At 32.3% G+C, this 16,132-nt stretch overlaps 1 protein-coding gene across 6 annotated transcripts in view; it reads left to right on the forward strand.

Moving 5' to 3' along the window:
• Positions 1 to 218: 218 nt before the first annotated feature.
• Positions 219 to 16,132, forward strand: part of LOC143246229 (sentrin-specific protease 1-like) — a 54,823-nt gene continuing 38,909 nt past the window's right edge. For 3 of the 6 annotated variants that reach the window (XM_076492585.1, XM_076492584.1, XM_076492583.1), the window contains exons 1-4: positions 240 to 1,106; positions 4,428 to 4,525; positions 13,988 to 14,199; positions 15,373 to 15,451. In XM_076492585.1, the coding sequence (XP_076348700.1) occupies positions 1,009 to 1,106; positions 4,428 to 4,525; positions 13,988 to 14,199; positions 15,373 to 15,451 (487 nt within the window). In that variant the 5' untranslated portion in view covers positions 240 to 1,008. Of the gene's footprint in view, positions 1,107 to 4,427; positions 4,526 to 10,887; positions 10,961 to 13,987; positions 14,200 to 15,372; positions 15,452 to 16,132 lie in introns of all 6 variants that reach the window. The other 3 variants (XM_076492589.1, XM_076492588.1, XM_076492586.1) reach the window with 2 other exon arrangements.

Here is a 16,132-nt window from a genome sequence, read left to right on the forward strand (position 1 = left end):
TTGTTCGGTTTAATTTGTTGTGTTTTAGCACAAAGCTACACAATGGACTACCTGTGCCCTGTTCGCTACCGGAAGTCGAATTGATCTATTGAAAACCATAGTATCTTGAATATCTTTTTATGATGATACGCAATTAGTACCAAACACGTTTCGCACTCTACCAAAATAAAGCTTTAGGACTTTTAACACTAAAATTTAGGGACCTCTGCCGTTGGCATAGTGCAGTTAGCTTGTTGCGCAACATCGAGCTTAAATAAACAAAATCCAATAATGTTTCACAATATAAAATTCTTAAACAGTTTTGTTTATTCTTACTACAATCTGTAGATTGCATCTTTTAGCACAACCGTAAGTCCGAAGGCTTTTAGGCCTAAATATTCGGTTTCGTTACCCGTTTTGGGCAAAACATAGGTAACCCATTGTGTAGCTTTGCATTTAACAACAAACAGTCTGTTTGTTTTTGTTAATTTCGCGCAAAGCTACTCAAAGGCTATCTGCGCTAGCCGTATTTAATTTAGCAGTGTAAGACTAGAGGGAAGGCAGCTAGTCATCACTACCTGCCACCAACTCTTTTACTAACCGCCGTTACATTATAATGCCCACACGGCTGAAAGGGCGAGCATATTTGGTGTGACGGGGATTCGAACCTACGACCCTCATATTACGAGCCAAACGCCTTAGCCCACTTTATTTCAGTTTTATGGCTAACAATTTTTTAATATGGGTTTACGAAACTTAAAATTCATACATATAATTATAAAAGAAAATGGTAAAAGTCATATTGAAATTTTCAACGTTTACACATTATCATTAGACAAATTATAAAAATTGTCGGTGGTGGTCATTTGCGAATAATATCACCATCTTTGCTAGTGAACAAGTTCAGCGTGGTTGTGAACGAAGCCTGAGAAAGTAGGTTTTCAGTTACAAAGGTTTAGTAATGTCAATCATAACTAGTTGGGCTTGTATGCGGAACTACCTGAGAGTTAAGCCTAATCAAAACTTTCGATGTCACTGATGTTATCATCCAGTTTTAAATCCAGATCTAGAAATGAAGAAAAAACTTCAGGTCAGGCAAACGTGAGGAAGAGATTTCTCAGTCTGAGGTATTTTTGTTCATTTTGAATCCAGGTTGTAGTATTTAACGTACTTTCATTTTCACCTGTTTTAGTTTTAACGTTTAAGTTAGTTTCTCGTTATATTACAGATTCGTCATCACAAACAGTGACGTAGTGTTAATATTATATATGTATAAGAATATTATAATTACTATATCACAGCTATAGAACTGTATTTTTAAACTTAAAGCTACAACTCTAGCTAGACAGTATGTCACAGCTTTCAAAAAAGTAAAGGTACTATGTTACGAAAAAGTGATACGTTGACAAAATATAAGGTAAAAAGTAAATGACGTATACATTTTATCGAGTGTTAGTTGTAAAATTGTACAACTGTGAACATTTTCATGTGAATAGACTTAACATAAGACGAAACTTGGTAAGACTGAAGTTATGTCATATAAATATGAAAATTCTGTGACTGTTAGTGTTATGAGCATACCTTTTTCTTTGAAGTTGTAGCCTTGTGCAAATTATTGATTTATAGTTTTAAATATATATTAGAATTAATTACTTAAGATATTTAGTTTAAGTTATTAATTAGCATTTCATGTTTTCTTCTGTGCTCAACATTTGAATTGATGCCTAGTGTATGTTACATCAAATTGATTACAGTACCTGTGTTGATAAAGAGTATGAAGCCTGTATCATGAAAACTTTTAGAATGTGAATAAATGTTCCATGTTGTATACATGGGGAAAGACTATGAGAGTATAAAAGAAGACTAAGTGATATGAGACCTTATGGCTCACCAAAGTTATCTAATAAAGAATCTAAGTCAGCCTAAAATAAAAACCTAAAGGGGCTCAAATTGCCATGCACACCACATCTTGTGGTAAACTATTCCTCAAGTTAAAATACTAAAAGATAAAAATATTTTATTTTCTTGATCAACCTTGATACCTTCACAGACATACTGTTATGTCTGTGGATTTACAATGCCAGAAACTGGGTTTAAATATCTGTGGTGGGCACTCTGTGGCAAATGGTGTCTGTCCAAATATATTTCAGCATAAATTAGCACCATATAGTCGTATAGGCTTACAATACTCACAGAAAAGTTGGAGTGTTCCACAAGAACACTTGAGTTTGCCTTGCAGTATCTTGCTTCATAAATAAGGCCTAAATAAAAGACCACAGAAATTCCAAGTTATCATGAGTAAAACATTTTCAGGATCATTGTCCATTCTTCTGATCCTAGTTGAATAAACCTGGACCAGTCTGCTTTTTTAAAATAGGATTTTGTAACACCCATTGCACTGTCTTATGTTGTAGCATTCTCTGGAACTCCCTACTATATTCTTTCCCCTTTCTCTCCTAGTGAAGTATGGGAATCCTTACCACTTTCCAGTTCTTATCCTCTGGGCTGGTGGACCATGGAGACTTCCTTCTGTGTAGGATTGTATCCACCTAGTTGAGAGTAGGACAGTAATTTTCTGTTAGTGTAGATCTTGAGTACTTTTCCTCTACCATAGACAGGATAAAAATTCCTGATGCTGCCTGGTTTTGGATTGGAGAAATCTACCACATACAGTTCATTACTCTGGCTGGAATTCCCCTATTCTACCACTGCCTTGGATGTCAGTTCCTGTGATATCTGGTGTTGGATTGGCATAGACCCTAGTAACACAAGTCCTCACAAATGTGGTTGGGTGCCCCCTTCCTTTTAATATGGACTGAAACAAAAATTTCCAATTCTTCCATATTATAGATTAAAGTTGACCTGCCATGTTTGCTTTCTCCGTTACTCTTGTCACCTAGTTGTCAGGTTTTTGGGAGGCCTGATTTTGGTTGTGTACTGGTTCTACACATATACTTTGACTCACTTTTCAAAATGGAAGTTTTATTCCCCCTCTGAGTCCTAGGTTTGAGGTGAAAATGGTTGGGACATTCTTCTTACCACATACCAGAAGAAAAATACCTAATGCTGCTTGACTATATTGCAGTTGATGTACCCTAGCTACACTATACCATCTGGTGCATCTACTTGTGGATTAGACATGTATCTTTACAATAGGTGAAAAGTATACCTGGTACATATAGGGTGCAATTTTAGATGAGTGTGACTCCAATACATTAAGGTATTATACTCCATGGGTTCTCTTGAAGCACCTTCTGAAAAGTTCTTATCTAGGTAACTGTTGTACTAATCCCACCATTGTTTCAATGTGAGATTCTAGCTATTATGTGAGGAGAGAGGTAAGGTATATCCTGAGGTTAATGTTTTTCTACAGTAAAAAAGTATTTTCAGTAGATACTTCTCACACTGTTCTTCCATCCTTTCCATTCCTGGTGCATATAGATAACAGCACAAGTCAAGAAAACCTTATTATGTAAGAAGAGGTAAGTTCCTATCAGGATTACATTTCAGTATTGGAAAATATTAATGTTTCATAATGTCCTTTTATGTTATATCATCTATAACAATAACTAATCTTTTTTTAGCCAATTTTCCTATTGAAATTTAAGATATTTTATGAAGACTAAATAGCTTCCCTCTCACATTTTACTTTTAGTTTAATTATTGCCTAAAAGTTACTTAACATTCTTACAAATACTTATTTTACAAGCACACTGTACTGAAGTGAAACCCATGACAAGCAAACATTTTTCACTAAAAGTGCCCTTTAGGTCTAGTGAGCTTGCATATTATTTAAAAAATATTTCTATTATTTGGTCACATAGCCCTTGCACTCTTTTCAAAATGTCATAGAACACAATTTGCACTGAAGCTTATCTAGTCATTGGATGTTATTTCTCATTTATCAAAACACTTAACAAAATATCAGATTTAACATTGGTCTTTATATAAAGACCATATAAAACTTGTATATTTTATACTAGAAAAAAAAGTCCAAAAATGGTTTTAATAGAATAATTATCCAATGGTTATTTAAAATTAAAATTATACTGGCAATAGTTTGATGACAGAGTGTTGAATTAATGTTGAAAGACATGCTTTGTTTTTATACTGTATAAGTAAAAGTAGCTATCACCAGTGATGGGAAAAGTTAAAGTTAATCTATTAGAATAAATTATTTCATGGACTTTAAGGTGGTTAATTGTGTTGGTTGTACTCTTGGTTTCACTCGGAGCCAAAGCTGCGAGTCACTTATACCACTCACTGTGAAAAGTAATTATTGAGCATTGCAGCTTCTCAGTAATAACATTGTAAATGTATTAGAAAGCCCTTAAGAATTAATTTTAAGTGATTAAATTTAGACTAGAATGTGCAGTTTTTGCAAAATTGTGTCATTTTTAAAATATATAAGTAATCCTTCTATTACTAATTTTCACCTTCTCTTTCAGTGATTGTGAAGTAAATAGTAATATTGAACCAACATTTGGTAGCAGCCCAGCCAAGCAAAGGAAAGTAGGGAGCAAGGATTGTGTTTCATTCACCAATGGTAATAATCTATATGATAGAATAATTCTGTATAAAATTTGTCCTTTTCTGCTGATTATTGTGCTCCATCTATCATTAATTGTTTTAAGTATTCACACATTGTTACACAGTCGTTATCTGAGCTAGCTATCACCAGTTTCAAAATAATTAATTTTAACTTCAGATCACAGGAAGTTGTGTACTTGGAGAAAAATTAAAATCAACCTGACAATCAGTATAGCTAATGAAATATGTGTCTTATATTTCTATTTATGGAGAACATATTATTTCATCAGCTGGATACTCTTACCATTAAGAATATTTTAGGCCATAATCAATCCCAGTAATATCTCACAAGGTTCAATCAGCTTTGGAGATTTAGGTTAGTCTTAAATACATTAACCCTTTCACTATGAGCTAGGAATATTGTACACAAATGTAGTTTCTGTACTATAACTTTTGATACAGTATGTGCACTTTCACAACATTTGGTAGACTTTTAGTAAAGATTGGAAGTTTTTTGTGCAAAAAAATAAGTTTTTTAATGAAGTATTCTTACTAAAGATTTATTTGTAAAAATATTAAGTCTGTTTTGTTACTAGTCTGAGTGTAAAGCGACTTTCATATTATGATGAAAAATATTTTTCATCCTAAAAATCTCAAGTATTATTTATATAATTTCTAAAATATCCTAAATACATTTAAAAAGTTTGTTTTTAGTATATTTTTATTTTTTTCTGTTATTTTCTTACCTTACTATATTGAATCTAATTTTGCCTAGAAAATACTAGTCCATTAAAACACAGCCAAGACAGGGAAGACTAAAGGTCAGTTTTATATTACTGGATATGTGACCTGATTGCATGTGCACCACATTAATGCAAGCTATGTAACATTAAGTAGGCATGAATGAAAGGTCAGTATAATAAAAAATAACTATATATGTTTATATATAGTGTTATGAGACTTAACCTATTTAGATTAAACATTTGTATTTTCATGTTATAATGTGTAATCATTATAGCACAAAAACAGCATAATTTACATTTATTTCATAATTTTTTGTCATGTTTATGAAGTTGGTCAAGTGACAGACCCCACATAGTTAAGAGTGTATAAAATAAAATATAAAGATTTTGCTAAAAACAAATGTTATTGAGGAAGTTTTAGTGTTTATGCAAATATTTGAGATTTTTGGGATGAAGACTAGTTTTTTAATCATAACATGAAATGCACTCAGACTAGTAATGAAATACTCTATATTCACAAACAAATCTTCAGTAAAAATATTTCATTAAAAAATCTCATTTTTGTATACAAAGTACTTGTAGTCTTTACTAAATCAGATGTTGTGAAAATACACGTATCAAAAGTGTAGATAAAACTAGTGTATATTATAGCAAGCACATTGCTAAAGTGTTAAAAGTTACTCTTAAATTGAGAAATTAGCTAATATATAATGTTAACATTTGAATTATAATCCATAGTTTGATACCAAACTTACTGACAAATTAATGAAATATAGTTCCATAAAATTTTTAATGCAAGTAACAAACGTGATGACATGGCCTTTGACTCATGACCCATCATGATAGAGTTAAACCAGCAGCTTAATGTAATTTCCAGACTGTACTTACCTCCTCTCACACTACAGTGATTCTTTCTTTGCTCATTTAAGCATTGGTCTGATTTTTCTTGCTTGCTTTAGTCTTTTATGCCCACTTAAATGCCCTTGACAATATTTTTCTCATGATACTTCACTTATGTCAGTGTGCCTTCTATCCTGGTATTGTATATAAGCTCCTCATTCAAATAATATTATCACAAAGTGTCACTAATGGGTTTCCCGGTGCTACTTAGAGTGTTCCCTGTGTTTAGTTTATTTTTTGTAAAAATATTTTTCCAATTGGTTATCCAATTTAGGACAGTGAGGCAAATTGTGTTTCTCCTGTTCCACCTGTGATACAAATTATCACATAATAATCAGGAGGGGGGTATTCACTTGAGACTGTCAGTGATTTTATTAGTTGCGAGATGGAAACCTACAGTGTTCCTCAGGAGGCTCTGAGTCTGCAATTGAGGGTGATCCTCGACATTCTGGAGAGAATTTAGATTTGTTTATTTTATTCTGTTGGCTCCTCAGTCTCTCTGTGGAACAATAGTAAGTTTCCAGACTTACAGTGCTGGAATTTGTGGTTCAATTCCTTATAATGAACACAGCAGATAGCTCAACATTATTTTCCTCTAACAAAACACTCTCTTGACTAAATGTTGTTCCAAACAGTATTTGAAAGAAATAAAAAACAGAAGCTACTTTAGGATAAGCTGCATCTGATTTGTTTTCCTCAGTTGGTTCCTCAGTTGAGAGTATGATTTTATGAGCAGTAAATATTCTTTCATGAACCACAATGTCCATGGATGGAGAGAAAGCTAAATATCTACTCCCAGACCTTTCAGCCATTAAGTAAGATTCAGGCTCGAAAGCAACTGGGAGCAGATATTTAGCTTTCTCTCCATCCATGGATATTGTGGTTCATGAAGGAATATTTACTGCTCAGTTATATGAAAAGAAGTTAAACCTTATCTGCCACAGTTATTGGAACTATGTAATTTAGTCTACCACCACCAGATGGAAGCATATTCTTACTCAAATAATACCATCCTCTCTGTTCTCTCTTCCACCACTTGCAGAGTAGATTGATGTTCTATGTTAAAGATATATCATGCTCTTATTCAATCAAAACTAGACTATAGGTCACTGGTTTAAGTCTCTGCCAGGACCTGGGCCTTGATGATGCTGGACCCCATTCATCATCAGGGACTTTGACTCTGCACCAGGGCTTTCTGCATTTCCCCAGTCCAGAACTTGTATACAATCTTGTGAACCTCCTCTACACCTCTGCCATTTGCAACTGTCTTCACTATATGCTTCGAAACTTTGATTCTTACCACAGCATCCCACCTGGAATTGTGTTTTCCTTCCTTGGTGAGCCACGCTTTTTCAGAACAGATAATCTGCCATTGCTCCTTTTGGCCTTCATATCCAGGTGCAGTTGGATGAATTGGGTCTGTCCTTGGATAACATTACTGTATCTGCTGGTCAGCTCGTCCCACCATGGCTTATTACAGTCCCCAAATGTGACCTTTCTTTAAGTCATCTGGGAAAAAGCAGATACTCCCGATTGAAAGTACTGTCTTTTATTTGGTGAACATCTTTCGAACCATCCTTCCTTTCCCATTTATATGGATGGTTTGAAATCAGTGACTTTGTGGGCTCTCTCATTGTTGTGGTTTGGTGGTTGTGTACAGAATCCCCTCTACAGTTTTTGTGCTCAATGCAGAACTGTATGCCATTTCTCTTGCTCTGGATCACATAGAAGCTGAACAGTGCTCATATTGCACCATTCATACTGATTCACTTAGTTCTCTACTGGCCCAGGAATTACTTTATGTTCATTCTCACACTGTTCTTGCTGATATTCAAAACCGACTTGCCCATTTCTCTTTAACATTTACTTCTATCCAATTTTTCCAAATATCAGGGCACATTGGTATTCACAGGAATGATCTTGCCAATAATGCAGCTAAATCTGTCTGCTCTGGTGTTGTTGCTGCTGTGCCTGTTCCAAACATGGACTGTGGTCCTGTATTCAGGACTCAGTTCTATGCTAGTTGGCAGTTGACTTGGAGTGAGCAATGTGAAAACAAGCTTTTCCAAATAAAATCCTGTTAAGGACTTTGGCTGTCTTGTTTCTGTAAGTATCAGAAAGAGGAAGTTGTCCAAATTAGCCTATGCATTGTTCACAGTTTAACTCATCATTTTCTTTTATGTGGGACTGAAGCACCAATGTGTTGGCTGTGTGACATTCATGTCACAGTAAGCCACATTTTACTGTCTTGCCATCATTATGTCTCTTAACAATGGCACCATTTTAAACATGTTTTGTCCCAAGGTTTATCCATAATGTTGGACAGTGTCTTTGGCAATGGTGACACTATCCACCTTACAAATGTTTTTAGTTTTTTATAGGCCATTAACCTTTTTAATGCTATTTAAGTTTTTAATTTATAAATTAGACATTTTTAATGATTCATTTTTGAGAATTAAAGTACAACTAGTTCAATATGAAATTATAAAATGGCTGTAACATCAAATAACTTGAAACCAGGACTGGAAAGGCCAACTTTAGGTGTCTAATGCTGATGTTTCAACTTACCCGTTAGTTATTCTGGTGAGTTATAGTAATTAAAATTATGCTACAGAGAAATAATAATCAGTGATATTGAGAAAACCCACTTGTAGAGATATTTATATATAAACAAGCCGTTTTTACATATATATATGCTACAGAGAGTTCTTAATGACTTGTATTACTGTAGTTTCTCTCTTACTGCTGTATACTAGATATAAAAATTGGATTTAACACTATATATGTTTTTAATTCAAAAATTAAACTTTGTTTTGTTTTACCTTGATTCCTTTTTATGAATATTAATAATTTTACTTTAATTTTAACTTTTTACTCCATGTTTGACATAGATACCCTAGTTGCTTTGTGCCATAAAATTCCAAACAAATCAATGAATCAAATAATACATCTGTTCCTTGACATTAAGGGTTCTAAGGTGGAGTTTGCAATTCAAAAGGGATCAGTGTCCCCTGGTAGGATAGCAGTAAGCCTGTGGTACAATTCTAAAATTTTTATTGTTTTTAGTATTGCTAAACTTTGTTGGAAGACTTTTAGGATCATCAACTTTATTGATGACAAGCTGGAGCCATTGTTAGTATGCACATTGGTTCAATTGTCAGCTTCTACATCATCCCCTTTGTCTTTGGTGTCTCAGCTTTTGGCAGCTTCTACAGGGGGTCATGGCTCCACCCCTGTTTGAGGGTCCTGATCACTGAGATCAGCCCTTGGTACGTTGGTACCCAGAATAGATTGTGTATATTCAAGGGTTCTGCTGCTGATCAGTTGGAACCCCACCAGTAACACCAGTGATTATTGTATTCAAGGACTCCAAGAATATTTGGATACATGGTAACCATACCTGTTGATTCATGGTCTCTACAGGTCCTATAGTCAGGATCAGCCATTCTGTTCACATCTTTACCACCATTACCCACCCAACCTGTAGGATTTCCATCTTTTGCAGATCCTCGGGTTTTAGAAATTAGTTCTATTGCTACAAGAGTTTGGTTGCTCTGGGAGTAGTGAGAGGATTGGACATATTCTTCTGGGGTTTTATTCCTATCTGTTGTTGGGCTTAAGTAAGACAGGAGATTGGTGTCTTTTTATTGATCTTTCTCATCTTAATCAATGCCTAGATTCCTCAAGAATCACAGGTTATTCATTCCTCAGTCTGAATTGGCATATTTTACTCAGATTGTGGATGTCCAAATTCATTGCAGTTTGCTCTGCACTGAACAGTGCTATAGTGTTGATGTCCCACAAATATTGACGAATTTTGTGCACAAGGGGCAGGTATTAAGGTTCAGGGATTTTGCCTTTGGACTAACATCAGCACCACATGGGTTCTGCCAAATCATATAAGCTTCTTCTCATTACCTTCATTCCCTAGCATTGTATTCACATCCATTCTATGGATGACTGCTTACTGCTGGCACCATCTCATTTATATTGTCTAATATTGTTATATGGCATCCTGATTTTCTTAATCTAGATAGTTTAAATTAAATATACTCAACTCTGTGCATTATGATATCTATTTGTAAACTAATATTTGGGTTAGTACTCACTATCTTTTTGATGTCTTTCTTCTCTTCACCTTGTTAAAATTCAGTTTTTATTTCATCTTTTATAAGTAAAGGAATTTTGGTGGCATTAACACTATCTAGAAAATGCAATGATCCAATTCTGATTCATGCTGTTCCACTGTAGCTTTTCTGTTGACTGTAGTTATCATATATTTAAAATTATTCTATCACAATATACTCAGTATAACTGTTTGTAATATAGAGGTAACACTCAAGTTTAAGTTTACATTTTATCTGTAAACTGAAATTAGTCTCTTACTTTCTTTGACATCTCTTTTCTTTCCATTCTCTTCAAATTCTTTTATTACATTTAGTTTTTCCTTTTTTTTTTTTTATAAGTAATAGTATTTTATGTTTGATGTATAAGATTGTATGTATAGGCACATGTGCATAATTAATTACACATGTCAGTTGTCACACATGTAAAAGGCCATATTCATTCACATGTCACATTAAAAATTTAAATACTTCTGAGGAAAGTGGTAGTGTGTTATGTATGAAAATGTATTGATCAGCATAGTAATATAACTTTTAATACACTGTATTTGTAAATCACACAACAGAGATTAAGCTGACGGAAGTAAAATAAAATTGAAAAATGTTTCAAGGTTACAGGACGTCAAAGATTACTGTATACGAAACCATAGAAGAATGAAGAAGAAAATATATGAACTTCATTTGGTATAAAGTCTATTTCCTTTTTTATAGTTTGTAAGTCTCCATGGTGTTAAAGAATAAATGTTTTCTTTCCATTTCCTTTTTAATGCATCACATTAAGTACTTATGCAATTTGCACACACAAATGAATTTGCTCACATGAATCAGTGCACACACATGGTCTTTCTCACAAAAAAACCTGAAGTAAACAGGGATAAGGTAAATACAGTATAACAGCAATTGAATAAAAATACTTCATGTATTTATGAATATGAAAATGAATATAGGAAAAATGCTAAATATATGAATACAAATGTATAAAAATAAGGAATGCATCCATGAATATTTTGTTATGAAGTAATGATAAAACAGCAGACAATAAGACTGCAATACTTTTACTTCATGAAAGAAACTTTTTATGAACTGAAACAAACAAAATATGAATATATAATAACATTTCAATACTTTTAGTTTTCAAAATGCAATAACAAAGTTTTAGTACAACAAAAATATTTTTAAAGGAAATTTACAGGTGTAACTTATCCATTGTTATTTATGAACACCCGTCTCTCAAATATCTTATCAGTGAGGTGGCAGCGATCAGGTCTGAGGGTTTTAGCATATGTTAAGCTGAGGATCCTGGAATACACAGGCAGAATTTGGGTAGTAAAGATAGGAATGTTTTTTCTTCATGGATCTTCAATAATCTAGAGAGTTCCTTTCTTTAGGAATCAAGGACTATTGAGGTTGTTGATTTTTGTATCCTCTGATGATAAAGTGACTGGTTTCTTGGAGGCAGCAAAGAAACTAAAGAACTTAATCTTTTTTTTGAGAGAAGATTTACAGCTCGCCTTCGGTTGTATTGTTGTAGGATTATTTGTTGAATTCTTGCTCTGGAAGAATTTGATTGGATTAATAGATTATAGGTTTACTGAAACACTAGTCACGTTGAAAACTAATGTTCAATGACACATCCAAGCAGAAAACACTTTGTTGGTAATGCTGAGTTGCCAGGTGTGAATAGATTTCTTTAGTTCAGAAACAAGATTGAAAATATATCTGAACTGCATGCTGTCATTCTCAGTCATCAGCCTATAAAGACATGGTGCTAAAGGTAACAATGTTTGGAGCCTGGGTTAAATCTGTTGCTTCTTCAAAAGGTATCTGTATTATCATCAAATCTGAAAACACAGTTCAGTAATAAAAAGTAAGTTTCAAGGTACCAGTATCTAGATTATTAACCTTCAATAAAACTTAATAATCTGAATTTCTGAATTCCACTGTGTTAGTGTTATTGGCTGAACTCTGTCCTAACCCTCAAATAGATCAATTGATTGATTTTTGAATGTAGGACAAAGATGGCTGATAGTTTGGAAATTACTTTCAGCAGTGGTCCAGCTTCTTTCATGCCATCCGTTTACAAGTTGTAGCATGTGGGAAAAGTAGGGGTCATGTTCAGGAAGAAGCTTGAATAAATACTATGTTGATTTAGATTCTTCCAAAAGTTCATTTTCTGAGTCACTATATATAGATGAACTATTAGCATCTCTCGCACTAGAAAGTGTTTATGGTTTAGTGAAGTGCTTTTGATGAAGGTGTGTAGATTTATTATTAGTTGATTCTGTACAGTATGTTTCTTCACCTGGGCAGAAGAACCAGAGCCATATGTAGATTTTTGTAGCTGTTTCTCACGATTGCACTAGAAATACAAAAGCATGTTTCAGATATATAACATAGAATATAGTTTATAGTAAAATGATCAATATATCTCATAACATGAGAAATTTAGTTCAATTGTACTATATAGTTTATAATAATGAAAATATTGCAACCTGTGATACTTATTATATAAAATATATAATATGAAATAAATGGAAATAATAAAACATAGTTTAAGACGCAGGAGAAAGTTAGTTTATCTATATTATAGAACTTGCATAGAATGTATTTTATATTAAAAATAATAAAAAGGCTTACCTTTAGATGTTCCAGCAGGTTAGAAGTGATGTTTTTCTAAAGTAGAAATAGTCTTCTCACAGTAGTTACATTTTTCTTGAAGTGACCAAATCTAGCAGTAGGAAGTATAAGTGTTCATGTACCACTTAAGGCAGTTTGGTAACCATATTAAAGTCTCTCAAGTGACTTGACTGGATGAATAACCGTGTAAAAACAAACCGATAAAACTAAAGGTGGTTGGATAGTATTGATCTGATTTAATGTGCTGTAGGTGTAAGTTTTGATGTATGATGAATACAAAAGTTGACATTTACTCCTACAATATTATTTACTAAATCATTCAGCAAATAGGAATTATGTGCCATTGTATTTAAATACAGTTATGAATATTTTAATTTTCCCAACCAAAATATTGAAATACAAGGACAAATACTCCAAAAACTGGATTTCAGTGCATTCATATACAAATACACCATGTCTGGAAGTAAAGGAAAAATTAAAAAAAATTATTTGTCTTTGGAAAAGAATTATTGAATAAGAAAGGTCAAATATGTGAAAAATGTAGATTACTGACAGATTACTGGGAGAGTCAGAGAGATAAGTTTGAATTAAAGAGAATGGGGCATAATTTTATTTAAGCTTTAGAGATGAATAAGAGTGTACCAACTTCAATTTCACAGTTGAATTAAATTATCTTGGTAAAAGAAGAGGAAAACTTAGCTTTAAGTCTTAGTAAGTGGTTTTATTGAGTTTAAAGTTACTGATCTACTTAGATTTAGGAAACAAAAAAAATGTTACAATTTTGTAAAATCTAAATTATTTTTTTTATTTTAAATATAGGAAATATAAATAATATAATTTTCGAATCCTTGTATCTTAATTTGTAAACAAATTCATCATTTGTCTACTTCTCAAATTCTGAGGTTTGCCTTTTAGCCAAATTTTTAACTTGTTTGCATATAGTATATGTGATGAATTGGCCAAATATTTGAAACAAATGAATAGAAACATTAATTTTCTTTATATTTTAAAAATCATAACATTTTCATTTTTCTGTTTTAAGTTCCTTTTTGCTTATTAACGATTATGCAACAGTGCAATTTTCTTGTATTCAAAAAGCAAATCAGTCATCTGTTGGACAATATTTTGCTGATTGTGTTACATGGATGGTAGAGACAGCTTCTAGAAATTACTTCATAAACAGCATTATAAGTATGTTTAGCAGTTCTGATCACACTGAAACCATTGAGGAAAACATGCCATTAAGTGATTGCAGTGATGCTGTAAAAAGAAATCAGCCCTCACAGGTGTGTATTTGATGTGTTTTCATGTCAGAATTTTCTTTTAACTAATACATAAATTAATATAACTAGTTTTAAATATTTGTATATTTTATGGATTTTGCCTGCATGTGTGCCATGCACACATTCATTTCAACCAGTCAAGATTTGGCTTTTATGCTCTTTTGGTAATATCAAATGAGCAGTTGAGAATATTAAAATGGATTTAATTTTTATTATATTCTGACATGTTCTCATAAAAATATTTTGCTGAATTAAATTAAGGTTACATGTATTTATTTCTTGCTTTATAGTTGTTTCTCATCTATCCTTAATGAAGTCATTGAATATGTAGTCTCTTCAAAACAGGAAGATACTTACAAGCTTGATTTGTTTTCATAATGAAGTAGTTGTTTAGTTAACATTAAACTTAAGTTATTTGAAGAAAGCATTAAGATATGACTAAATAGGAGCAGTTTAATATGAAGCTTTTGTAAATATCAAGAACATATAAGCTATTCATCTACTTTCAAGTTAGAGCTGTTAATGTCGACCTTATAACCATTATGAAAATATGAATACTGTAACTCTAACTTGGGTAAAATCTTCACAAAATTTGGCAAGCTTTTAGTAAACATTACCAGTCTGTGGTACACAAAAAAATCAGGTTAGTTTAATTGGGTATCTTTTGTAAAGGCTTGGTTGATATTTTACAAAACCTTTACAGAGTTAGTGAAAGGTGATTTTTGCACTAAGAATAAAACTACTGCTTATCTTACAGGTTTCATATTTTATTTGAATAACACTTTGAACCTCCTGAATGAACTTCAAAACTCTTTTTCAGTTAAATTTTAAACTTTATCTCTTATTTTATCTACCATAACACAAACTGTAGCAAATTCATTAAAGTACAGTAAATAAAAAGTACAAAACAAAAAACATTTTTTCATAAAATGTTTTGAGTTCAGCTTTGTTTGTACTTGTAGTAAAACAGTTCCTTTTTATTTGTTGGTTATTGTGGTAAGTTTCATCAACTAATAAACAATTTTTGTAAGATACTTTCAGAAATATATACACACCATTGTTATTTTATTTTCTTATTGCAGTTTGAAACTTTAATGCTAATGATAGTTCTACAAAACAAACTTACTTATTTGTCTAGTTATTATTCTAACATAATTGTACTTATTTGGATTGCAGGAGAAACGTTTTGCTATAGAGAAAACATCAAGCAGTTCATGGAAAAATGAAGAATTGAAGAGAGCACCACTAAGAATGTGTAAAAAATCTAATATTTCTTTGCTGTATTGGAATAAGAATGAACTATTAGTGAATATTAAATGAAATGTTGCAAAGAATAATGGAATCTAATTATAGAATAATTTTGTTTTAATTTGTTGTATAGAGCTCAGATTTTAGTATTTCTTAAAATCATTGCTTATCTGTGCTTAAATATTAGAAAAAGCTAATCTAAGCTTGTAAAGAGCAGGCAAAATTTAACAAGTTCTACTATTATTATGACATTTTCATGTACAAATGAAATTACAGCATTCTAATTCAGTCAGTATATGTTAAGATATCACAGGTTATGTACAGTGTTCATTATGTTAAATAAATGTTAATTTTCCAGGCTGTGAACATCTATAGCTTATGTGTAGAAAATTTAAATGTTGGTAAATTTGTTGCTCCTCTAATGGGAATGTATAAAAATTAAGCAAAATGCCAAATCAAGAATTAGTTGTTTTTTTTAACAGTCACTTAAACACACACCAAAGAGTAGACATGAGATTAATTTAAGTAGTGTTGAAGTACCATAAAATATATAGATTATAGCAGTAGTAACCAGTCCACTAGTTTTAGTCAAGTAATGTTGTTTGCTTCCATGTAATGAAATTAACAGTAATATGTCAAGAAAAATGTTAGTTCTTTTTATGTATTAATAAAATTAGACAAGTTCATG

Source organism: Tachypleus tridentatus, chromosome 3, assembly GCF_004210375.1.
Source record: "Tachypleus tridentatus isolate NWPU-2018 chromosome 3, ASM421037v1, whole genome shotgun sequence".
Taxonomy (NCBI): Eukaryota; Metazoa; Arthropoda; class Merostomata; order Xiphosura; family Limulidae; genus Tachypleus; species Tachypleus tridentatus.